Source organism: Dreissena polymorpha, chromosome 4 (assembly GCF_020536995.1).
Source record: "Dreissena polymorpha isolate Duluth1 chromosome 4, UMN_Dpol_1.0, whole genome shotgun sequence".
NCBI classification, from domain to species: Eukaryota; Metazoa; Mollusca; class Bivalvia; order Myida; family Dreissenidae; genus Dreissena; species Dreissena polymorpha.
Window position 1 is genome coordinate 62,016,481 of NC_068358.1, and position 27,623 is coordinate 62,044,103.

General features: G+C 35.1%; 2 protein-coding genes across 4 annotated transcripts in view; one reads left to right on the forward strand and one right to left on the reverse strand.

Moving 5' to 3' along the window:
* Window positions 1–27,623, forward strand: part of LOC127877489 (protogenin-like) — a 323,646-nt gene that overhangs the window by 136,081 nt on the left and 159,942 nt on the right. The window lies entirely within an intron of this gene.
* On the reverse strand, window positions 8,548–12,587 carry LOC127877492 (uncharacterized). 2 transcript variants are annotated; one of them, XM_052423430.1, is made up of 5 exons: window positions 12,403–12,587; window positions 12,056–12,219; window positions 10,722–10,886; window positions 10,417–10,507; window positions 8,548–10,202 (listed from the first exon to the last, which is right to left on the reverse strand). In XM_052423430.1, the coding sequence occupies exons 1-5, from the start codon at window positions 12,527–12,529 to the stop codon at window positions 9,607–9,609; spliced, it is 1,143 nt and encodes a 380-aa protein (XP_052279390.1). In that variant the 5' UTR covers window positions 12,530–12,587; the 3' UTR covers window positions 8,548–9,606. The 2 variants fall into 2 exon arrangements, with proteins under 2 accessions (XP_052279390.1, XP_052279389.1); XM_052423429.1 differs by lacking the exons at window positions 12,056–12,219; window positions 12,403–12,587 and adding an exon at window positions 11,251–11,478.

Here is a 27,623-nt window from a genome sequence, read left to right on the forward strand (position 1 = left end):
TAACTTAGGGCAATATTGAAGATAGCAACTTGATATTTGGCATGCATGTGTATCTCATGGAGCTGCACATTTTGCGTGGTGAAAGGTCAAGGTCATCCTTCATGGTCAAAGGTCAAATATATGGCTTCAAAGTGCAGTAGGGGGCATTGTGTTTCACCAACACAGCTCTTGTTTCATAAATGTTACTGTATATTTTGCAGTGTGACAATATAAATTACTAAACACATTATTTAAATAAAGAGAGATACACGATACATAATTGAAAGTAAAAGTTATCACATACATTACATACATGTTACCCTTTTAGTGATTCAAATATGATTCCACACTAAGCATTGCTATCATTCTAGCAGGATGGGGATTATCTTACTGTAACATACTCACGATGCTAAAATTGGTGATCAAATACAATTGATAACATTAGTTATAGTCTGTAGGTTGGTTTTCTTACCAGGTTCACCATATATACAATTGGTCAGGTGCCATTTTGATCCAGCTGTTCCTTATGGGGTTAAGGTGCATTGTTTTTTTTTTGGGGGGGGGTGTAGTCCATCGATTTGTATCTGAATGGAGACTTGTAGGAATGCAATTGCAAGCCCCAAAATGAGGCATATAACAAATTAACCCTTTAATGTTAAGATACACCAATGTTGTTTTTGTGTAAGTTTTTGAGGGTTAATTTCTATCCCCAAAAATGAACCTATTTTGTTGTTCATTTCTTTAATCCACATCATTTTCTCAAACTGATCTAATTCTGCATGAATGTGTTCATATGGTTTCAAGCAAACATGAAAATATTAAACTGCCTTGCCAGACAAGAAACGTTCTAAGTCAAGTCTTGCAGTTTTCAGTCTTCATAAATCTCCCATAGAATTTCTTGCAAGAGGTTGAAAGCAAGAATACCAACTTGCCTAACTATGCCTCTATTTTGGTAGAGCCTCCACTTCTTGCCTCTGACTGCTGACTGGCTAACAATTGACCACTTCCTTTCCTGATTCCAGTAGACAAGGACTTTTGTTGATGACATTTTCTTTTTTATCGCGGCACTAACTTAAAACCACTAGGTGTAATTATTCCTGTATTGTGATTGGTTGCTTAAAATACAATTTTCTGGTCAGATGGGGAGTTTGATAATGTTTTACGCTGGGCTGAATTATAAATTTAAGGTTGAGGAACACTTGTTTTTGTTTTTTTTACAACACATGCTTTTCACGACTTGACATAAAGCTTGCACGGGCTCCGATCTCAATACAGTTATACCGCAGTGCAAATCTGGAACCATACATTTGGATATCATAAATGGGCATTTTGCATATTGCTACTATTTGACAATAAGGTGTTATACCTTAACTCCCACCATACGAGAAGGCAACCACACTATGAAAGGAAACTAGAACTAGTCGGGGAAGGCCCTGAAGCCCCAATATATAATGGTACATCAAGTTCGAAATGCCTATGTCAAAAACTATTTGATATATTGCAGTACAAAGATAAACATATAAATTTAAACCATGATCTTTGATCTAGTGACTCCTTCAGCTATAGCTGTTTTCCTGTTAATATACACTTACAATACACAGAATTTGAAATGCCTACGTCAACAATTGACCTGAACCTTTGACCCATTGACCCATGAACCATAACGTTCCTCAGTTCTTCTAAAGAAGGATAGTTCGGCTTGGGAACCACATGGGTATCCATAATCTTTGGCAACACATGCTGAATCTCTCAATTTCTTAAGAAGTTCAATGCACCTGTTCCTGTGTCAGTAGAACTGACTAAGGGGCCATTATTCACTACATACATAAACTTAAAGGAAACCATTATGTTCATATGCCAGATTTTTTGGTGTTAGTTGTTTCATGTCACTTTTGACCTTACGTGACCTTTAATCACATTCATAAAAATTCCCGCGGTTAGACACAGATTAATACACTTCATTTAGTACATTGGCTGATTTGAGAATACCACCAGAACATTGGCAACGCAAACACGTTTTTTTACACTGTTTAACTGCGTGTTCAGCATGAAATAATTTTATCTCCTATGAAAAGGCATGTTAGAACAGTTTTACACTCAACTGTTCACATCAATACAGTTTGTGCATGCACCTTTTATTTTCAGAGGATTGCCAGTGCCAAAGCATTTGCACTTAAAGGCTGTGTTCTCATATTTAGTAATTACTTCCATATTCTTGTCTGTGTACTAGTATATTTAAGTTCATTAAAGTATCGTTTTTTGATATCCTGATATAAGTTTTGGCCAAGCCATTTTAATTGTTTTGGAAATTAAACATTAAACATGTAAAAGTATGAAGTTTTAAACAAGCCGTGGTTTCAGCTAGCAGACTGTGGTGGAATCGCGACCTCACTTTAAAGCATTGCATTCCAAGCCGCAATGAATCAGGGTCAGTTCGCGGTAAGTACAGGCATCTTTATATAATATAGACGGTATCGCGTGAACTAGGTGCACTGGAATTTTATTAAGACAAGATGTTAAATGAAGATATTCGCAGATATAATTATGGTATCTCAATAATAGATTCTTAATATGTTTTCAACAAAACCATGATACATATTATTTTTAGATGGTCGCTTTAGCGACCGTCTAATGTGCTTGATGTAAAATTCAGGTCGATACGGCCTGGGTATGATTAGCCCAATTCCCGCTTACACTACGCGCGAAGAAAGAGTTGTATAATTTATGCAAGAGGTTTGAGTTCTCCAATTATGTTTATTCACAAATGGAAACATTATATTAATATCGTGTTAAATGCAATAGTTTCGAATGGTGTTTTATAGAAAAGAATAAAAAAAAACAATGATCGTATTGCACGTGTCGCGGAGGAGATTGTTTATGAATGATTAAAATAGTCCACTTTCTGCTGCGTCTGCGTGACGTAGTATTTTCGCTCTCATTCATAAATCTGAGGCTGGCGATAAACAAAGGGGAGTCCGGGTGAGAATTACGCACTAGTATAAGGTTACGCTTGTTTATATTCACAGGTCTCAATTAATAACACATTGACCACGAGTTCAACAATTATTACAGGGATACGATAGACAACATAAAAATGATTCATTATCGCTGAAACTGTTAAAAAACATTTAAATATAACAAGAATATTCTCTAAAAAATGTAGTCTTGCTGTTTTGAAATAAGGTTTGGAATTTTGGTTTCTAAATAACTTAATTAAAAACAAAAGTTTAATTATAGTGTTTTTTACTTTTAGTCGCATATTTACCGCATTATAATGTGTGTTATAATAGGCAAACCATACATTAGTAAAATTCAATCTGCCTTCGCACATAGAAGGAATGGGTCAATTAGGTGCTGCGTTTCCTTTGCTTACTTCAGTTAGAGGTCAATTCTTTACGTAAAAGCAATCACAAGGCCCCGGCTTCAGAGGAATTGCGGAGCGTTCTTACATAATTAAAGTCGTAGTCGCATGGTATTTGCGTTTAGCGTCCTATTTGGTCACGTGGTTCTTTTTCGCGGGTGTTTTGGCATTCATGATATGAGGCTATTAATAGATGCGCCTGTCGATAAACAAAGGAAAGTTTACGGGCGATAACAACGCAATAGTTTACGCTCTCACATACAACTCAATGACGTAGTACAGGTCGTAAATTGAGAGATTTGGGAAAAAGTTGACGCTTATTTATATTCTCAATTTATAAAACGTTGAACATAAGTTCAACAATAACTTCAGCGATACGATAGACTAAAAAAAATCATAATCGCTTAACCCGAATATAACAAATAATTTATAATAATAATACGAATGACCTGTTTCATAACCTCGTTGAAGCTACTACATCGGGTATTTCTGGAAAGCGTTCTTGAATCTCAACACATAGCGGCGATCTTTTGTATTTACGGGTGCTAGCAACGCAATTGTAGAAGCTTAGTAGAAGGTTTAGCTTGTTTATATTCACAGTTCTCAATACATTGACAGTTGGAGTTCATCAATTACTCAGGCATACTATAGGCAACCTCGAAAATGCTTTATAATCGCTAAAACCGAAAACAACTAAATATATTATATTAAATATATTTATAACAATTTTAAAAATGTAGTCGGCGTATACGCCGACTTTGAAATAAAGTTAGCAATTTACTTTTCTAAATAATTGAATACAATTAAACAAAAGTTAAACTATTGTGTTGTGTTTTTCACTTGTAAGCTGCATATTCACCGCATGAAATGTGTGTTAGCATTGTCAAACCACACATTAGTGTGAGTAAATAAAAAATATACTACGGGAGAGCACTTCATATGTTTTCTTTCGTCACATTTAAATCACCCGTCAATAGCGCCGTCATGCGAAAATGGGTCTTATGCGTTTCGTCAAGCGTTTGTTAAACCCAACATGTGCTCTTGCGCAGTCAGGCCATAGGCGACGCTGTTCGCTTTAAAATCACTCAATATGTTATGTTTCTCCTTACCAGAAGGAGGGATAGCTGAGTGGGCTATTTATATGATGGGCGCATATGGAATAAGACCCATTTTCGCATGACGAGGGTCATTACAAATCTCATTGCGAATTGAAAATCCCACATTTAAAAACAATGCTTTTTGATACAAAATTGAATTCAAAATAGCAAACTTGTTAATAATGGCATCGACGCATTAAGGAATGATTTCCAGACGTGCTGACCAAGTACGGCAAACATTGTGGTATGATAATTAAACGATTTTCTCTTATCGTGACACTATACTATTTCGCTAATGATTGTTTTCTCATCTTGGAGGCGAAATTGAAATTCTGCGAGATGGATTGTAACGCGTAATTGTAACAGGGCCACAATTTGTGTCGTTTGAGCATACAGAGAGTAGTCCGGAATTCCTTACACTGAACAGTGCTACATCCTTTGAATTGAGCACATACGCAGTGATGTAGCAAAAATTCAGAGGTTGTATCTCGAATCAGCTTATTAAATATTCGAAAATATTCATGCGTGTCTGTTGGCGTTATGTTAAAGTCACTAAGATGAAAACTGAAACAGCTTCGCCTAAAAGCGCATTAGTGCTCTATACCTATGTTTATGTTAGCGTTGTTGACACCGTGTGAACTGCTCGGGTAACAAGTAAAGCATAAACAGCAATGTTTATATACTTTTATTCCTCCATATACAAGATACGAAGATTATTGTATATTTTGAATTTGTATATGGTGTCAAAAATCAAAAGTTTTGTACACGGAACTTTCATTATGAATTTATATTCTTGGTGAGATAGTCATTTGATATTAGAAAAAATATTCCTTTAATATGATGGTGACTGCAAATTTTCTTTATATTAAGTTCTCATTACCATTTTCATCATACTTTCTTTGCTTTCAGAACTTCTAAAAAAGCATGCTGTTTTTATTTTGTCTTCGTTATTTCTATGAAATAATAAGGATTTTAAAAAGTGCACACAAAACTCGACCCGTGCGCTATGACACACACTTTTTAAAGTTGAATGGCGTGTGTTCATTTCAAACTTGCGATTGATTTTGAAAAATGAATTGCGTGTTAAATTATGCAATAGCGAACATCTTCAGTGCCTTCAGCGCTTTGATTGAGTTAATTAATAAGAATTATTCCACCATATTGACCAATGTATTGAGCATGAGCAAGGTGATTTCCGATACTGTTTTTTTTTTTTAATGATTTATAGTTGAAAATTAACTCCAATATATCACGGTTCTTTATATCGCGTTTTTCAATATATCGCGAATTGGCTGTGGCTCCTAAAAATCTGATGAGCATAATCCCCAAATAACATGTTTTAATCTGAGAATTTGCGGAGATTAAATCAGTTTCAAGCTAGTATTATACCCTATTTTTCACCCACTTAAATTTTCTGTTTAGCCGGACATTCATAATCCAGTTTTGACCAGATTGTTTGTACATCACTTTAACACCTGTGTACTGCCATAAACAATAACACCACTTGCCAAACATCACAGGTCATTTAGGGTGTTACCATGTTCTCTTGAATTTGCTTTGAACTGCCGAAACACACCACACATGAATTATAACTGTAAATGTCACAAGTCAATACTGACCTATCTCAACAATCTTTGCACGTTAGATACAGTGTAAACAACTTGCTTTTAATTAAGAGGTACAGTTTTTTTTCCCACTTTTTGGGAAGGTAGCCCATGGCTTTGGAATTGGGAATTTTATCGGCATTTTCATGAAATTGGGAAAATTAATTCATTAGCCTTTTTTTTCCACACGAAAAGTCCACTGATTAGGGAAATACTAAATTTGATATAACACTTTATAATCATTAAAATTGAAAGAACAAAGTCATAAAATACTTTGTTAGATGTAATTGAATTAAAATTGAGATAAAATACGCATAAGACACTTCTTTCTAAAAAAAAAAAAAAAAAATTTTTTTGTTGAAATTGGGCATTTTTTGCCACATTTTGGGAAAAAGTATACTTTTTGGAATTGGGTACATAGCCGAGTTTCAGCTATAAAATCGGGCCAAAAAAAACCCTGAGGTAAATATCCCTCAGTTTGTCCAGATGCACTACTATTAAAGCCCATGCTGTCCACGAGGAAAATGACGTCATTTTGTACATGGGGGTTTGATTTATGAATGCTTTCTTGAACAAAAAAAATTGGCAATTGTTTTTGGATTACAAATTTATTACACCATTTGAAAATACTTGAATGGAATAATGTTTTGTGTTACATATAAAGCAATGAATAACATATCATATGGATATAACACATACTTCAATAAGGTAGATAAATAGCGTGTTTTGAGATTGCCAAACTATGCTAATGCATACAAAAACATTTATGACTAACCTGACAATTTTTATTGCGCGCCAGATATATCACAGTCGCCATCTTTGGACCCCTTCAACAGCGCTATATTGGAGTTGCAGTGTGAACACAAGTTTCAAGACAAACTTTGCGTGCAACTGGACACAGCACTAGCTTGTTTTAGGAACAAAAAGGACATAATGGTGGACTTTTAAATAAGATTATATATATACTGCTATATAGATTAAGTAAAAGTACACTTTTCTGTCCTATAGACAGTCACATAAATAGAAGTATATGTTTATAACAGTTAAACACAGTTGTTGTTTCTTGTTATAAAAATTCCCCCATTTACAAAAAATTCCCCCTCTTAAGTGCTGCGGACCCCTTCCCCCAAAGTAGTGTGAGGGCGCTGTCACTCTTCTGCCTCAAAATAAACATTTCTGTTAAAAAGTGTCGCATACTTAGATATCTTGGGCATTTGTCAAATTGTGTGTTTCTTCAATATAGTTTGGTAGGTTCAACAGTGTTTTAAAAACTGTTGAAAGTGTGTAAAATTAACATTTGTAAGAAATATTTTGCAAGAAACTGCCAATTGTCTTTCAAACTATGTCAATATTTCAATAAAACACATAAAAAAGAATAGCAAATTAGGACTCAATTTTAATATAAAAAATCTTCTGACTAGAAAACTGTGTTGAATACTCAATAATATAAAATTAAATAAATAATCATAAGAACATCTGGAATCAGTGGAGTGATAATACTATCACTATTATACTTATATCTAAAACCGCTACAAGCATGTCTACCATTTAGCCATGACAGCATCAGCTGTTACCTGTAAGACAATGCACATTCTCTAATAAACTTAACAAATTTCCAATAGAAACAGAACTACTTTTCTGGCTGGCGACTTGAGTAGTTGCACTTGTGCTACTTCTTAGTCTTGCTAAATCAATGTTATGTTTGCTTTGTCGGGAAGGCTACCATCCCGAAACCCAAAATACTGCCACACTTTTGATTTTAGCTTCTTAGGCGCATCTGATAATTTCAACTTGTCGGCCACAACTTGTTCAGCCATTTTGACGCTTTTTTCGAAAGTAGACCGTAACGCGCTTATTGATTATATGACTAAAGTAATAAGCAGCCAATCGCGCGCGTCGTAATTACAGGTAAAGATAAAACCTACACCTTCCCGTATCAAATAGTCAGAATACAGCGAGCTTTACGTATCATGTATATTTATGTCTATATGTTAAAGAATCGAATCGAATTTGGTAGGTTTGGTATTGTAATCGAATCGACGCATTTCGAACCGATTTTCGATGCATCGGATCGAATCGTTGCAGCTCTAGAAATCACTAAAGGACAAGGGACGTTAAGGGTCGTTATTTGCCTTTATCCAAATTATTTTCAATCTACTATTAACATAAAGTGCAGAGAGTCATCTTTTCAAAATATCCTTAATGCATGTATTTGTTCAAAAGACGTTATCTCCAGCCCGAGACAAAGATGCCCACTATTTTCCAATGTTGACGTCGTTTAACGTTGCTTTTTACGGCAACGTCACAACTACGAATTGTATCGACGCAGATTGCCGCGCTTATTATTCAATCAGCATTAAAAATTTGGTGATCCACAATGTGAGAAATGATTTAATTCATGTTCATAAATCAAAGTAACATGTTACATGTCATATGATATTATTATTTCTTCATATCGCTAAATGTTTTACGCAAAATAATCACACATTGTTTATAACATTTTTTTAAATCGCATCATCATAATAAAACTAGAACATTCTTATAAGTAACAACGAAAGTATTTATAAAACAACAACAAATACGGTGTAATATCATGACCTATTGTAATAACATATTCCGTATGCACATCCTGATCGCGTAACCTTGTAAATATAGAGAATATTATGTGAGTTTTGGATAAATATCAAGTTTATCATGCGAGGCTTGGAACCGATGTAGCGCGAGGCATGCCGAGCGCTAACATAGTTCGTGCCGAGCATGATAAACTTGATATTTATCCAAAAATAACATAATATTCTATTTATCATATTACTTCCTCACAATTTTCCATTAATAACTGTCAAATATGGCTTTTTTGACGTTTTAGTTTTTTCCGTAGTTGACAAATCACATTCTCCAATTTTTGGAAAAACCCAAATCTGAATTAAATATAGCGATAGTATCAAGCTTATGTTAATACAATCGTTGTTATACTAACGATTTTCATCTGGTAATTGTTCACATTCTTCCAATAATGACATTTTTTCTATCTGTGCCATCCACACATTATTCTGCCCATTGATATTTGTCACCAAAAAAACAAAAAAATAAAACCAGTCAATTTTATAAACATGTCAGTTACACGACTTTCAACAATCAGTATAAAATATTTTCACTGTTGCAAATTGTAATATTGCTTACATTCACATCTTTAAACAAGAGATGTGTTTGTCCGAAACACAACGCCCTCTACTGCGCACTTGACGCCTATTAATGCATTTAACCCCTTTTTCTCAGAGAAATCATTCAGCACACATTTTATAGACTTGTTTTGTCTTAATCAGATGTAAATGAACACACATTTTATAGACTTGTTTTGTTTTAATCAGATGTAAATGAACACACATTTTATAGACTTGTTTTGTCTTTATCAGATGTAAATGAACACACATTTTTAAGACTTGTTTTGTCTTTATTAGATGTAAATGAACACACATTTTTAAGACTTGTTTTGTCTTTATTAGATGTAAATGAACACACATTTTTAAGACTTGTTTTGTCTATGTCTCAGAGCGCGTCTTAATATTTAATATGACACGTTAGCAGCATCTGAAATGTCTGCAGCCCAATTTCTCGGACCATCTGACGGTTGATCAGTTTGGTGTCGCCTGAAACAAAGGTACCTCAGCGCACTTGTAACGTGCGCACATGTTCCAACTACACGTGCTCCCACTGGGCAGCTGCAAAACCATGCGTCGACTGACCCCTCCTTAAAACGTATGTAAGACCGGTATTGCTTTCGGGACACATGCCGACTTTGGAACTTCAAGCACAGCAAACTCCTATTGTGCACATAACCGTGAATTGAGTATATTCCGTCACTTGACATGTGCTCTTGTGTATAAGAAGCCGCCAGCTTAACTGTGTATATACCAAAGATTAGACATCTAAGTTCATCCTCGGTCATTATTGGACAGTTTATGTCTAGTTCGTCCATCGGTTTCCACGATGCCTTGGTTATTTTTTCTATGTCGTTGTCAGAGATGAATTGTTGTAAATCGTTGTTCTGCCCTGACAAATACAACATTCTCTCTGCAACTATTTTGTCTTGATCGGAGTCCCCGCTACTTAGAGCCGGTCTGAAGCGGTTGCAGATTGCTCCAACAATTCGCACATAGTCACCTTAAATAAATATCATATGTATAACAGGAATCTCATTACATAAATATACACATTATTATTAGGACATTTTAAATAATGTTAATAAATATGTGTAGGATTGTATTAAGTGTATATAACGTGATGGTTTCACTCTGTTTACTCCATGAACGTTTTAACGCAAGTATGTGTTATCTATTTTGTGAAATGATTATGAATGTTACATAAAATATTTTACCAATAAATGGCACTTGGGTGTTTGGCATTGTCCTAGCTAAATATGTCCATGTCTTGAGTCTGCCATTGGTTGACTCGACAACCCATCGTATCTGTTTAAACAATACACTTATACACTTAGACCGTTGAAACGATAGTTATTTTAACCGTGCTATTAAATAATCGAATGATTGGCGAATTATCGGTTAAGCGAGTAAGTTTGAACACAGTATATAATTATTCACAAAAAGGTATAAATACATCTCAATATATTACATTTATATTGTGATCTAATCATAAATCAAGTACATGTGCGCGGAGATTTACCTTCGTCACAAGCCTCGACTTGTTAGACTCTTCGCTTGTGTGCTGTGTAGACCCCTTTCGCATAAAAGATGGCATCTGCATAGTTACACCAAGTTCTTCGAGAACAGTCGACGTATCTCGGAAACCTCTGTCAACTACGACCACATCACCTTCCTGAATCCAGCTCTGAAACGTTTTGTTTACGGCATGAATGTACTCATATTTTCGTATTGACCATAATTTGTATTAGTATGATTATCATACTCATCCATTATCATCATCATTATCCCGATTATCACCATTACCATCATCTACATCATAATAATGAATACCACCACCATCATCGTAATCAATATTATCATCGTCATCATTATCATCATCGTGCGAATCATTATCGACCTTATCGACATCATCAACAAAATCATGCTCATGATCATAATCATCACCATGATCATGATATCATCATCATCATCATCATCATCAAGTTGGTTTCCTACATTTTGTTTTGTTTAAAAAAAAAGTTATATGACATGTTTGAATGTAACCAAACCTTAAAATCCTCAGTATTTTGATTGATGAATATGATGTGTTTCAGTATATTTGCATCTGAGTTTTTGCCATCCGCCAAGTACGGTCCCAAAATAGATATAATGTAGCCAGTGGTGGACACAACAATCATTGGCTTGACAAGTGGCCTATGCTTGTGCATGGAGTACGACCGACGTGCGAAAGAAAAGTTTGAACTTTTTTGTATATATATATATATATATGTTCCATCTAAAACAATTATTGATTTATTTTGGTCAGATGCAGCGAACAATTCTTGCGCTAGAGGTCGTGTATGGGTCGTTCTTATCTCCTCTCTGGAAACATGTTTAAATCCCATATTTTTTGGCACGAACGATTTCATCAAAGATTTTCTTGACGATTTCAACGCACGCCGAATCTGTAATATAAACATATTATTTATAAAGCCCACTTTCTTTTAATTTCCATAAGAGTGTTGCTTTTTTGTAAACTGCTTTAAAGATTTTTTACCTCTTGAAATATATCCTGTTAAAATAAGTAGAACGATTTTCATTTTCGGTTATAGTAAGCAATATTTCAATTATGAATGCTATTACATACATAATTGCATTAAGAAAATGTTGAAAACTGATGAATGTTTACCATCATATTCATCGTCTAAAAAGACTGAAAAGTTACTTTTCCTCCACGATATATTGTGAAAGAGAGATTTAAAAATTGAAATTAAGTTTACCAGTATCAACATTCAATCTATGGATACATTTGGTAAATCATATCACAGTCGCCTTGGTATTTAAATAGGTTGTATTATCCGAACCACATAATACCTGCGCAATCGTCATGTTGAACAAAGTGCTGAGCAGCGCATTCCCTAAACTAGTTCTTAGTTTGACTAGGAGCACTGCGATGCATGTTCGAATGGACCTGGTCTTTGTTGTCCGTATGTCGTCTACATCACCGATAAGAGTTGAGAATTGGTCTTTCGTCAACCCTGATATATATATTCATATATGTTATTTACACTATAATATCATTGATTACATAAACTCATAAAACAATTATTAAAATTATTAAAAATAGTCATGACCTGTGTGTATACATGTATATAAGATAAGGACAGTAGATCTTTCATTCCTCATCAGCGTGATTATGCAATTCATATTAGGATGCGTACTAGTAAGATTCCAATAATCAGCATCCGTCATTGTGGATGGGTCGTCAAAATCGATGCAAGATTTTTGACGTTGTGTCGCACTTTGCCGTAGCGAGTTAATTAAACTGCTTATCTGTTCAGGTTCCATGTATGTTGTGGATCTAATTTTTCCTTGAATATCAGCAGAAAGGGTCTCTGGTGTAAACTTGCCCCCACTCATTTGAGTGTTACAACATCGCGATTTTTTTTTCAACAAAATGTTTTTGTTGATGAACAGTTGCATTATCGCCACGCCCGGTATGGTTACAAACCCTTCGGACCGAGCGCCCTTCCTGTTACATATAGGACATATAGTATGGCTGAACCCAGCTGATTTAATGTTTAATTGAAACGGCGATTTCTTGTCAGACGGTTCATGTTGTGGATTTTTCTTTGGGGATGCACTTAATCTTGCCGCCGCCGATTCTGCTGTATACTTAAGACGGCAAGAATTATGAACAACGTCTTTCTCTGTTACTTCGTCTGTCAATAGCATATGCTTTCTCAAGTACTTTATAAGTTGTTTATTGCCATCTGTTTTTAATTTCCTCCTTTCTTTTGGGCCCACACGTTTGGTGCATATAGCACACGCATAAGATTTAGACATCCTAAATTAAAAATAAATGAAAGTATTTGTTTATAAGTCGACATAAAATTCTGAAATTAAAATACCACATAAAAAGTATTACAGTTACGATCGTAGCAGAATTCGAGCCCCTGAACTGTTCACGCATAATTAACTCGATGACGTAATAAAAACATCGTCATCAATACTGAGAACAAATATCGAGTTGAAGTGACGTAATTTAACTTGTCGGTTTTCGTCATAACTTTTAATTTTACAACGATATATAAGCTTCATTCGTGTTGTATAACCGATTTGATGAAATTTAAATTAAAGTCATTTTTATTTGGCTATTTAATAATGCAACTGGATAATAAATAAACCGAATTTCGAAGCTACTGTAGTCTATACATTCCTAATACGCTGGTCTCAATTTTGTATCTGTGTAAATAAGATGGAATTATTGTGACCAGTTAATTTACTTCAACATTTAAACAAGTAGCAATTTATGTGATGGACTTTTAAGTTGGACAACTATGGATTACGGATAACCATAGAAAGGTATGTTTCTTAATACTCTCTGGTGTTCGTGTGAATTCATCTTTGAAGCTAAATACAAGAATGATTTTCGTGACTTATATTATATAACTGACAGAAAACATGTTTTATACAACATACCTGTCTGTTGATATATGATGATGAAACTTAACCACACATATTTTGTTTAAATTACTTTTACTGTTCAGTTAAAATGATGCGAAGCAGACGCTGTATCTTCCATGTAGATTTATCCCGCTCGCTTGATAAGATTACTTCCCATCGGCCTAAATAAGTTAATGGAGTGGTCTCCCGTGAATTATACGAAACACTAACTTTTTCTAAGTTAAGATGTTAAAAAAGCAACTTGATTGCTTCCGCAATATTGCAAGGAAACAACCGTTCATGGTGATAAATTATTAACTGTTCAATCAAATGTCGATTAAGAAGAAAATACATGTATTTTTCACATACAGCGCACTCGTTAACCAAAAATAAAAAGATATCGATGAACAAATAACGAAAATGTATTGCATTTCTTTAAAGAATCAAGTTGGTTAACGTGTGCGCTGTTGTCGTAAAATAGTGATAAACATTAAAAAATGCTCGAAATTCGCGTTATTCGAAGAAACGCGCGTGTTTGAAACGTTCAATGTGACGTCATCTATGCGATGTACGATGCAATAACTATGAAAACGTAAAGCGCACGTCGTATTCTTCAAAATGTGATCTTAAATGGGTGCAATAATTAACTTTTACAAATATTAATATTTTTCAGGCAAATAACACGCCTTAACGTCCCTTGTCCTTATTCATTACATTACTTAATGATCAAATATAAACAATAACAACTCTTCACATTTATTTGTGCAATTGTCTTTCCCGAAATATCAATAAACCATTAAACACAATCCACAAACAGAAATATTAAGCGTACAAAATAGCTATATAAATCTCCTATTCTTTGTAGGTTTGCGGCGTAAATTTAGACTAAAAGCCCTTTTTAGAATTGGTCTTTCAGTCAAGGTGCTTGATTTTGGTATACCTTTTATTACTTATCTAAGTCATTGATGACCTCCACTAGAACTTTACGTTCTTGAATTACTTTGAGCATCTATCTGATGTGTAACATCAAACTGCAGTAAGGCACAATCCAGGGTGATGTTGCGATATTAATGGTAAGTGCAGCCATCGCTGAACAGTACCACTTTAGCCATTCCTGTTAGATCTTAGTGTAACCCAGCCAGAAAAAATCCCTGACCACCAAGGGGATCGAACCCGGGACCTCCCGGTTCCTAATCAGGCAGACACTCTTCCGCGTCTCTATAGAAGCTATCTCTATTAGCAAGGCAGTATAAGTTCTTCTTATACCCAACCCTGCTACATATTTGTAGCCGGGTTGTGTATTCATTACACAAGTGGGTTGGTTGTATATATTATTTATTATATATATGTTGATAATGACCAAAATGATGGCCTGAAATTAACAAAAACAATTATAAATACCAATTTGAAATTGTAAATATAAATAATAAATTACATATTGCATTCAAATACACAATAATCAGGCAAATACATTTGTATTACAATAAACAATATAATACAATGTATTTATATGAACAATAAAAGTACACTCGCCAGCGGTCAGAAGACTAAGTCTTAGAATTAATTGGAACTGGCAAATGGAAAATGCCAAAAAGAAATCAACTCTATCTCTTAAGAGACTTTTTGAACAAATGAACTAGTGTATAAAACCAGTGAAACTCTATAGCTTAAAACATCTCGCATAAAAACATGCAGTGTTAGTAACTTCATTCACTCACTAATTAGCACCCACACTGATACTCTCTCACAGTCTTGATTGGGTTTGTATTATTAAAGGATTAGTGAGTGAATACCCTGTTACATAAGTTTTCCAGGTAGTCAATGATACATGATGCAAATGCAGAGTGTAGCGTAATTGCGTATTGTTCGTGGAGAACACACAGTAATAACCAAAGTTCATTTCTGTTTTTATCGAGATTTATTTCTGTTAAATAATTTCTAACACAACGCTTCCAATGTTCATGAAGTACAATTTTACATTGCGGTGGCCGACATGGCCACCACGTCATGAAAGCGTGACTACTCTCTCGATTGTCAAACTAGCTCCCTTTTCATATAACGCAGATGCCCATTTATACAATAATGGACAAATAAATTGGGTGACGGCTGTCTGGATGATTGACTTTAACATGAGTTGAATTACCTGATACGGGATGGCTTTATGTGTGACTTACATATCTTGTGCATTATATATGCCAATAATTAAGCGAGACCACGTTTGTTTAACTGCATATATGAAAGTTCACCTGTCATTTAACATGAAAATATACACAAATTAACAGTGCTGCATGTGCTTACCATAGACATAAATAATTAGTGAACCCAGCCATGGGCAATAACTTGGTGCATTTTCCTCGTCTAATTTGACGATGACACATGATGCCCATTTATGCATTTCTTCATGAAGACAGATATTATGTATTCAGTTACACCGAACAAGGAATATACATGAAATACACCAATTATGCGACAAGAGCTCCAGATAAGGTTTTGTGAACTTCTTAACGTTACTTCCATATTATTTTTTTTTCTTAACTCTGAAATTTTATTCTTAACATTACTACCAAGTTTTGGAAAATAATTCTTAACTTTTTAAATGACCTAAAAATAAATAATAATGATTATTTTCATGCAAAAAATAAAAATAAACGTATAAATAAATGCAAACACACGCAAGAAAACAAACAAGCATAAAATAAAAATTCATATGAACGGTTGAACACAGTCAAAACAAAACAGCCTAGTCGTTAAAAAGCATCCGAACCCAACCTGTTACGTCTGCCCTACACATCGCGCAGCATTTCCCCATCATAAAAATACAGCATGCTTCGCAATATGTGTGCCTACATTTTGTAAGTGTAAATTTTTTATCCGCATCTTAACAGATGGTGCATGTTTTAAATGCTCGAACAGCCTCTTCTTTCTCTAATATCAGCTCTGCTCTAAAAATTTCCAAATCACGATTCTACACGATGTCTGGCAACGCATAAAACTCTGTCTGGGCTAGCTTGCTCTGGAAATAGACAAGAAGACCATATATTGAAACAGACCCTCCCGCTAATTTTCCGGGCGTTTTTTTCCTGACAATGAGGCATTTGATTGGTACATGGATGGATATAAAAAATTTCATTACAATTTTTTGTATAAATAGCAGATGAATGCGTAAGTGAGTCTAAGAATGTTCGTTCGCAATCATGTCGTTGAATCAGAGACTTCAAACATTTAAAAACAGGCCTACTTATTTCGGCGTGTCAAATGAAGACCTGGCTAGCCAAGGGTTCATCGACGACCCTAAATTGTGCAATCTACGACCTTATTTTTACACCACTATTTTTAAATGCGTTCTATGCGTGTTTTGCCATGCGCACATTTTCATTTAGAACATCCACAAAGAAGATGTGAGATTTAGGCAACATTTTATTCACAAAGTTCAATACTTGGCAAACAAAACAAATAAGTAAACAAGCATTGTCAATGAACATAACTGCTTCGTACTGTCGTATTTCTTCATCTCAATCCTCCGTTTGTTGTACAACGGCGTCCCAATTTTCTGTCTCTGGAATTTGAAACAACTCTCTGTCCCAATCCTCGGTCTGCGGAACAACGAACATTGCAAAGTAGTTTGACATGGTTTGGAGTTTCAAATCACTATTCATAACCATAGCTGTACGGGTCGCTTTATATACCCATAGACTTGTGCAATGTCTATATATAAACATGTACACTATGGTACAAATTTTAAAGGAATTGATAATAACCAATAAGATCTCTATTTGGGTTATCAATGCTGTAAAAGGTAATGCATTGAATCATTTTATAAGCAAAAGTTTAAGTTTCATCAATTTACCTTTAAAACACATGGCTATATTGATACTTTATATTATATAATTAGCACAGAAAATGCAGAAGTTACACTTTTTTCAGTTTCGTCATTTTGACTTCAATCAATTGCGGTTCGTCATTACATCACATGACTTTTTTGGGCTGTTGCGATTGGTTAACTTGTTGGTTATTTTGGGGGTATATGCCCATTGATTTTCTGCTTTGCACAGTATCAAAATCGAAAAATGCAAAACAAATGTAGGTTCGGCATTTAAATGGGGACCATCGAAATATCAGTAAACTTAAAACATAAAACAAATGCAAACATCAGTAAATTTCAATCAACCTCCACAAAAACATGACTGACAATAATAACATGACGTTTCATTAATTGCGATCTCTGCAGGGTATCAACTTAGTGCCCAAGTGTCCTACCATAGGAGTAGCAGCAGGTGGAACGGCCTCTGGGCGGGGGTGTGACCATCTGTTCAGCGCCGAGTGATAATGCATGATGATTGAAATTATCATACAAAAGCTGACAAGGCTGCTTCAACAAGAGAAGATCACAATGCAATAAAAATACCCACGTGAAAACTAAAATTAAATGTCTGTTTTATTTTTCAAGCCACCACAGTTCTTGTTGTCATCATTGTACTGTACTTCTCTGTGAATGTTTTTTCCGAGGATTTCATTTGTTTACTAAACTATTTATCATCTATCTTATTTTCTATTTTAGTTGCATTTCTTATCTTGCTATACTTCTTCAGAAGAGCACAGATTTAATACCCAGATATATAGAAAAGTACTTATGTGTCATTGTCACTGATTATTTCACTTCTGTTTTTGGATGATTTCGCGTCCAATTCCACAATACTCTTGAATATTTCTCCAATTAGCTCCAGAACAAAATCCTGAATGAAATTGTTCACCACCTCCTCAGAATATGTAGTTGTTTCGTTGTTTATAGTTCTTGTTAGGTCTTAAATCACTGCAGAGATCAACCTTTTTTGTGTAGTTTTCTGAAGATATTTTCTCTTTCTACAGTTGACGCACCATTACTTTCATTTAACACCTGCAACATTAAGTCCTCAAACTTTTTCATTACATTTTCATTGTCTGCATAACAATTGGCTACCTTAGACTGGTCAGACTCTCCAAAAATGTTGTAGATTGGACTGCTGCTGATGATAGTTTTCAGGCTATTGGTGTAAGCTTGTTTGAAGGCTTTCTTCACATCTTCGTTAATGCTGGTTGGTGCATTTGTTGTTTTCTTCTCACCAGCAGCCTCTTTCTTGCAGCCCCTTTCTTGCAGCCCCTTTTTGTGCTCATGAGCTGAAAATACGAATACAAGATATATTATGCTAGGCAAATCTTCTGTCGTCTAAGTTTACTTATATTTCTTTTATTTATCAATTAATTCAAACAAAATTTCCTGAAAATGTTACACAGCGCATTGTCACTTGTCACAACAGATATATCATTATTGCATGGGTAATTGACAATGATGTGTTTAACACTTGACTGAATTCACGATTTAAAGTGTAATTAAGTCAGCTAAAATCAATATCGCCTCATACGTTAATGTGTATACATCAGGTTGGCAAATACTTTTTTGGTAGTAAGGTTATTTTTATCCAAGGTATAAGAATAAAAAATCGTGCATGTGCGATTGGCCTAAATACAGTGTAAATACAAAAGGAACTTTTCATCACGGTTTAGAAAGTCATTTTTTGGGAATATCATTGTTCAGGACATTTCGAGCACAATATTTGATTTCAACTAGTTCTTCTCCGTGACATGTATAAGACTGAACAGTGCACCTTGGGCTGATGCGAGCAATGGGAAAGTCACGTCGATTACCAGACCACTGTCTTAAACCACCAAGTTCTTATGCTCCCTTGATGCGAACTCCTGGAATATATATGTCTCTGGCCTTTTTCTCATTCACAACACCATAGCGTACATGTCCAATGCTGCTGAGGTCGAAGTCATTTTATTGCATAATGTCTGATTACCCTGATAGGCTTGGTGCAATCTCTGAAAGTTTTCACATTATGACACACTGAAGATGTCATACGACCTATGCACTGTCGCTGCCAGAGAATACTTTGGGCCTGTCCTCTCGTCATTTTCTCAAGGTTGCTTGCCTGAACAGGTGTGACCTTGAGATCATTTAAGATTAGGTTGCATTCGCGTCTCCTTTGCTGATTTTGTGCTCTTTCGACAAGAATCTGAAAAAAGTTCAAGGGGACGATTCATTAAATATTGTACAACAAATTAAAAATACGATACATATTTCGAAGAAACATAATTGCAAAAAAACCAAAGCATATTATTATTAATTTCCAGTAAATCTATTTATTTCACCATTGTTTTACCCATCGCTTATAGTTTGCATAGGAAAAAGTGTTTTTCCATTTTTTGGCTTGTCATACAAAAGCAAACTTATAATAACCTGTATTAAGGACCTGAAATAAGCTGTTTTTAGGTTTCAAAGATACTTTATAATTTTATTTTAATTATGCAACCATGAAATCAAACCTGTAAACTTCATCCACATTGCATAGAAAGTACTTTGTGGAATCCACAGACTCTTCAACCATTCATTCTTACAATCTTTCACACATTCGATCATCATTGTCTTGTTTTCAGGTTTCCTGAAAATTCTAATGTTTATGATTATTCCTATTGGGTGTAAACAAATAGATACACAATATTGTTATAATCATATCTTATTCCCTTCAGGTGTTAATAGTCTTTTGAATAAGAAATTATTTTGAATGATTTTTATTCTCATGTTGCATAAACATGAATAACATTAAATATGATAACCATTCATTTTCTTTGATTGACAATAATTGGCATAACTCGATAGCATTTTTAAAGTTACCGGATAAGTTAATACAAATATTACTTGAAAATAATAAAAAGCAACAACACAGTTGTCATACTGGGATTCATATGCAATATATGTTGTACTGTGTATTATAACACAGTTAAGGATATTCATATTACTGTGTGTGAGTGAAAATCCAATTCAGTATCCACTGAGCGTTCCAAAACGGACAGTTGTTGAAAACTGTCTCTGGCCATTCGCATCATTTCCAATGGCATAAATGCCAAACACATCAGGCTGCAACACAAGTAGGCACCTAAAACTTCAAGTGGCAGCAGATCTTTCTTCACTGTAATGAATGAAGGATTTCCAAAATGTAACCATCAAAGAGTAAATTAGCTTAATATGTCTAAAAAACATTTTATTTAATTTGCAGGTTTTTATACTCTAGCACTTTGTCATCAAACATACTAACAATAAAGAACATCTTTTACCGCTTGTGCCTGCACAATCTGTAATTTCGATGCCTTTGCAGTCACAAACGACAATGGGCTCCTGAAATCAGGTGCTCCTGGATCCTTTCTGTCACTGAGGTGACGCTTGCATCTGCATTCGTCAGCCTCAGATACACCGTCTGCACATGATGCAGAGTTAACCCATCCGCTTCCACCAAACTGACACTCCTAAAATTATTAAAAATAGAAAGTCATTTAAGTGTTAGTTTAACAGTGTAAAATTATGCGTGTATTTTATGGTCAATATGGACAATTTGTTAGTATATGTATATTTCATCATTATAATTGGATATTTTGATTAAGATAGCAGTTTTTTTAAACCTTTCGAACGATCTGTTTATAGGCCTTGGAAATTGGGATTGCTGAACCTGCTGCAGCTGGTGAGGCTGTGCTGCAGGAACAGCCAGCGCAACAAACGCGAAACTGCCGTGGCTTGTGCTGGACTGTTGTAGCTAGAGGCTGTTTTGTTGATGGTCCGACAACAACAATAGAAATAGAGGTTCCATTGACCTCACGGTTTCTTATTATTTAACGGATTGGCCATGCCAGATATGTTCATCCACCAGATGATTTGTTGACTTGCTGAAAAGCTTGTAATTGCCCGCCCAATACAAAGCTCTTCGTAAGTTAAACTGCTGAATTTGCGGAACTGAAGCTAGCCTGTCAACAAGATCAGATAGTTTTAATTGCTTCCAATCTTAAGATTGTTGATTCAGAATTTTTAGCTCACCTGAGCGATAGCTCGGGGTGAGCTATTGTGATCAATCACCGTCCGGCGTCCGTCCGTCCGTCTGTCTGTCTGTCTGTCTGTCTGTAAACAATTTGTAAACATCTTCTACTAAACCATTGAGCCAATTTCAACTAAATTTCATGTGGAGCATCCCTAGGTCATGGGACAAAAGAATTGTTAAAAAAAAATTGATCACATAACCAAGATGGCCGCCATGACCATATATGGTAAAAACCTTAAAAAATCTTCTTGTCAGAAACCGCTCATCAGATTTTCAAAAAATTTCACAGGGATGACCTTTGAAGGCTCCCCTGAAAAAGTTGTTCAAAGAAATTTGATTCGTCAAAAAACATGGACGCAGGAGCTCGTTGAACTTTGCATGTTTATTCGTTTTTGCCTATTTTGTGAAAACTTTAAAAAATCTTCCACATTTTTTGTCCGATCCTTTCCAAATTTGCACAGTGTCTTTATATCAATGAGGACACGAACCCTACAAAAAATGAGCATTATTGGTCCATGAAGTACAGAATTACCTCCCCTTGAATTGAGAAAATGGTGTTTATGCAATAAAGTCCAAATTTTTCATCCAATTCTTTCCAAACTTGTAAGGATTTAGCATGGTTCAAACAAGGGAAACAACTACGGTTTATGCATGTTCTTTTTATTACAGATTTGCCTCCCTTTAATTCATTCAAAATCTCATTTTACAGCAGAGATTACAAATCTGACCTGTAAATGAGCCTCATATTTACTGCCAGTGCTAGGTTACCTTTTCCCATTTGATCATTCTTAAGTATTGGTCTTGTAATGCTGCTACTGCTTCTGCTACTGCTACTGCTACTACTACTACTACTACTACAACTACTACTACTACTACTACTACTACTACTACTACTACTTCTTCTACTACTACTACTACTACTACTTCTACTACTACTACCACTACTACTACTACTACTACTACTACTACTACTACTACTAGTACTACTACTACTAGTACTACTACTACTAGTACTACTACTACTACTACTACCACCACCACCACCACCACCACCACCACCACCACCATTACTACTTCTACTACTACTACTGCCACTACTACTACTACTTTTACCACTACTACTACTACTACTACTACTACTACTACTACTACTACTTCTTCTACTACTACTACTACTACTACTACTACTACTACTACTACTACTACTTCTACTACTACTACTACTGCTACTACTTCTACTACTACTACTACTACTACTACTACTACTACAACTACTATTACTACTACTACTACTACAACTACTACTACTACTACACCACCACCACCACCACCACCACCACCACCACCACCACCACCACCACCACCACCTACATTCACAGTGACAAAAAACGTATTCACACAATGGCTGCTACTACAACTTATAGCCCATATAGGGGGGCATGCATGTTTTACAAACAGCCCTTGTTTCTATGGGATTTTAACCACAACTGTTCATGTTTATCTCCGACACATATTTTTAGGTCACCTGTCATGAAGTGACACGGTGAGCTTATGTGATCGTGTGATGTCCGGCGTCCGTTGTGCGTGCCTGCGTGTGTCCGTGCGTCCGTCCGTCAACAATTTGTTTGTGTAGACAGTAGAGGTCACAGTTTTCATCCAACCTTTATGAAATTTGGTCAGAATTCTTGATGAAATCTGGGTGGGATTGTATTTGGGTCATCTGGGGTAAAACTCTAGATCAAATAAATAGAAAAACCTTGTGTTGACAATAGAGGTCACAGTTTTCATCCAATATTTATGAACTGTGGTCAGAATGTTTATCTTGATGAAATCTGGATTGGGATTGTATTTTGGTCATCTCGAGTCAGGAACTAGGTCACTAGGTCAAATCATAGAAAAACATTGTGTAGACAATAGAGGTCATAGTTTTCATCTGATCTTAATGAGTCAGGTGAGCGATTCAGGGCCATCATGGCCCTCTTGTTATTGGTCCAAAGGGCCGAAATGGATTTTTCTTTAAGTGGTAAATTAACACTGTTTTTAATTTTGTTAATCAAGAATCTATTATAAAGGGCCTAACATTAACGGGTACTGGCCTGTTTTCCTACTTATAACACTTCTGTTTTTATCGCTAACAGCTGTCACAAACACTTTACCAAGATTGAAAGTTCAATCTATGCCGATTATACAGACGTTTTTCAACACAGTTTTTCTTCAGATCTAAAAATTGTTCTTCTTAATACAGTATTATAAACGGCTGCTTTTTTTAGGTTGATATCATCTCTTGAACGAACGGATTTTGGGGCAACTTGCCTAATACTGTTAAAATTGTTTTGTGGTTGAACTTGCATCTTTTGCTTTAAATTTTCTCTGTATACTTTGTCCTGCAACTGCCTGGCCGACTTTGGTGCCAGAAAACAATTCTCTTGTGCTATTTCGCTGGTGACCTCTTTTGATTTTTGTACCTACTTTTGAGTAGCCAATGTTCAACACATTTGGATCGGTCGGTCTGTATGCTTCGCCAGTTTTTGAATTCCACGAATTTCATTTGGATTTTTTTGTACCTACATATTCAACGATTGCGCGGCCTTTCAAATGGTTTGATAAGACCGGAGCTTCTTTGACTGTTGTTATGCGCTTTGTTTTGTAATAAACGGCCACCAGAAAATCTTTGCAAAACCGAAATTTCGCAAACTTAAGTACCCTTTTTCTTGAAGATTTGCTTCTTTGAGACAGTGTGCGATAGAAGGCTTATTTTTGATTAATTATCGGTTATTTTTGCTTTAAAAAATTGTTTTTTTCACTATGAAATGTATGAGCAAAGTTGGTCCTCCCATGGGAATTTTCTAAAATCCTATTGGATTTGTCTTTTTCCCCATGGTTATTTTCCCGTGGGATTATTTTTCTCCCATAATCGCAGATGGGAGAAAAAATCCAATGGGATTTTGGACATTTTTAAAAACGTGTTTTCTTCGCGTATTCAAGCATTTAAACTTTTTAAAGAACACCCATGGAAAAATTAAATCCGATGGGATTATGTTTCCCATGTTTTTTTCCAATGGGATTTAAAGCTTGAGATAAAGGCATATCCTTTAAGAACAAAATGCCCCCGAACTCTGATCGACAGTAAACTCTTATCATTTTAAAGATGGTTTGATGCAACCTTTGCTTTCCAGAAAACGACATCTACCGGAAATCGAAACGGCGTAATTCAAATTGTTTTAAGTTGTTTGAGAGTTTCTTTGGAATAAATTGTCAAATAGTCTTAAGAGTTATGTCTCCAATTGAAGGGTCGATATTTGATTCAGGTAAGATCTTTGACTAAACTTGACTTTCATTAATTTGGTGAATAATTGTCTTATTTAACAAACAACTAAACTAAAGAGAAAAGTATTAACTCGGAAGTAAAATACTTTGCTACGAAAACTATTGTTAGTTACACATATGCAATTGCGAGCATATTTTAATTGTAAATATGTCTCCAGAAAGATCTGCAAGTAGGTTCCAATATTTTATTCCCCATGATCATTATAATATTTGTATTGAAGATAACTTAGCTTGGTTGACCAACATCATTTTCAAAACAGACCACCCAGAATTTTTTATTACAATATTTCAAGTGATGTATTAGGACCTGAGGCGCTCGATGACAATGACTGAATCATTCGACTATCTGTTCTGACTTTTTTCTTTAAATGCAGCTGCATGTATTTTCGTTAAAGATAGTTGATGGTTCGAAAATGAATATTCTTTATTTTTATGTCTGATCACAATGTTTCAAATTGATAGCATTTATTAATAAATATAAAATATCAAATAAAGTTGCAGATTAATAATTTACGTTTAAACATTTTTATGAGTATATACCTCATATCCCATTGCTGTCATGCATTGCATTCTCCAGGCTTTGTCACGGGTCCGCAGTTGTGCGAACGTCTCACTGTCAGGGTGGAGAGACCTAAACATCTATGAAAATAAAAAAACATCTTTAAAATGTGCAGCTCCATGAGATACACATGCATGCCAAATATCAAGTTGCTATCTTCAATATTGCAAAAGTTATGGCAAACGTTTAAGTTTGGATGGACGGACAGAACGACTGACAGTTCAACTGCTATATGCCAACCTACTGGGTGCATAAAAATAATATATAGTATACTTTATACACTAAATTATGTTCAGAACATTATAAAAAAATGATATTAGTACCTTCTTTCTTTTATGCCATAGGCAAGCTTCCAGCAATCTTCACACAGATGCTTTCCCAACACAGTGAACTTCCCATCACAGGAATTTCGGAGTTCTTTATAAATAAATCGCCTTATGGGCTTGTCTGCATAAAAATCTTTTCTAAGAGATGAAATCTCAGCTGGAGAAAAAGTAGAGAGACAGCTGCAGCTTGCTCTTTGTAGGCATTCGGCCACCTCTTCTAATGATGTCTCTTTCAGTTTCCAAACTAAAACAAATATTTTATTTTTAATTAATTATATGGGTTGGTGTTTTTGAAATCTAGGAATTCAAAAATGAAGGCTCCTTGCTTCAATGTCCATCGTTCAAAACACAAAAATATCCCGCTGTCCTAAATATTGTTGTTAAGTTTTTGTCTGTACCTCTTCTTTCTAATATCAAAAAGCCACCCAGATGATTTTTTGACACTTGAAGAGCTTTACAGCGGCGATTTCTGTACCTGATTGTGCTTGTGAAAACATGCACTATGGATTCATACTCGGAATCCCAAAAATTATGTATATATTTTAGTTTTTCACTACCCGTCTGTAGATCTGCCGTGGAATCATATGAAATTCTATGGAAATCGTTAGATGGAATTCCGTGGAGTATTGGCACTAACTTTCCATCCGATTCCATGCAATCAATGGAAAAGTGAAAAAAAAAACAGAAGAGGGACTTGATATGGGATGGAATTCCATAAAATGCCGTGGAATTCCATAGACTTCCGTGGCATTCCATATAATGTCGTGGAATTCCATAGAATGCCGTGGAATTCCATAGAATGCCGTGGAATTCCATAGAATGTCGTGGAATGCCATAGAACGCCGTGGAATTCCATAGAATGCCGTGGAATTCCGTAGAATGAGGTGGAATTCCATAGAATGTCGTGGAATTCTATAGAATGCCGTGGAATTCCATGAAAAGCTATGGAATTTAATAAAAAGCTGGAATAAAATAGAAAAAACAACAGATTATAGATCAAAGGCATTTTATCGATTTTGAAAAACAAATGTGAATGTAACTAAAGGTTTCATCATAGAAGTTAAACAAGAACAAGATCTGGCATCAATCATTAACCACACACATGCAGTCACAGTACATATTTAAAAATGAGTGGTTTTACATTTTCATAAAGTACGAACTCTCTTAACCACAGGCATGCATGCACACATTCAAAAACACATCCATACACATGCACGCATATAGAGGTGAGAAAAGAAAAACTTATAAAAGGCACAATATAAAACATAGAATAGAATTTTACATTTCTCTTATGACAAGTAAACTTCCTTTTTCACATATGTTCATAAACACACACAATTACATGCACACACACATCACGCACAATTGTTCTAGAGTTTTTTCTCATAAATTTTAACGTTCAACAACAGTTACTGTTCCTTATTAATTCTAGAACACTTTCAGTATGATAACAGAAGTTCAGTTCTAGTTGATGTGTTCCAGTACAATTCTAGAAAAGTTCCGAAGGTTAACTTCAAATATTAAAGTCTGAAACCAACTTTCTAGAAAACAAATTCCCATGAAGACAGCCAGTATTCAAGTACTGAGCATAGTTAATAATAATACATAACAAATTAACAACTGTTGTAAATTTGTTATTTATTATACTATGCTCAGTACTGTTGAACACGGACTTTATTCAATTATCCAAGTTTCAAATTCCTAAATTAAAAAAAAACCCAAATAAATTAAGACAAAAAACAAACAAAAATACAATTCACAAAATAAATAACTGGTCTTTGTTATACTAGAAGTAACCAAAATAAAACATGTCACCAGCCACAGACTGCCAGGCTTAACACAGAGGCTAGTTTTTAAAAATGTTTGTCCAAGTCTTCCAC

Excerpts from the sequence above, each read along its gene's own strand:
- LOC127877492 (XM_052423430.1), bottom strand. The coding sequence starts at position 12,529 with ATGGAACCTGAACAGATAAGCAGTTTAATTAACTCGCTACGGCAAAGT. Across the intron at positions 12,220-12,402 it reads TGATTATTGGAATCTTACTA|GGTTGACGAAAGACCAATTC; the intron begins GTACGCATCCTA and ends TATATATATCAG. Across the intron at positions 10,203-10,416 it reads CACCCAAGTGCCATTTATTG|GTGACTATGTGCGAATTGTT; the intron begins GTAAAATATTTT and ends TATTTATTTAAG.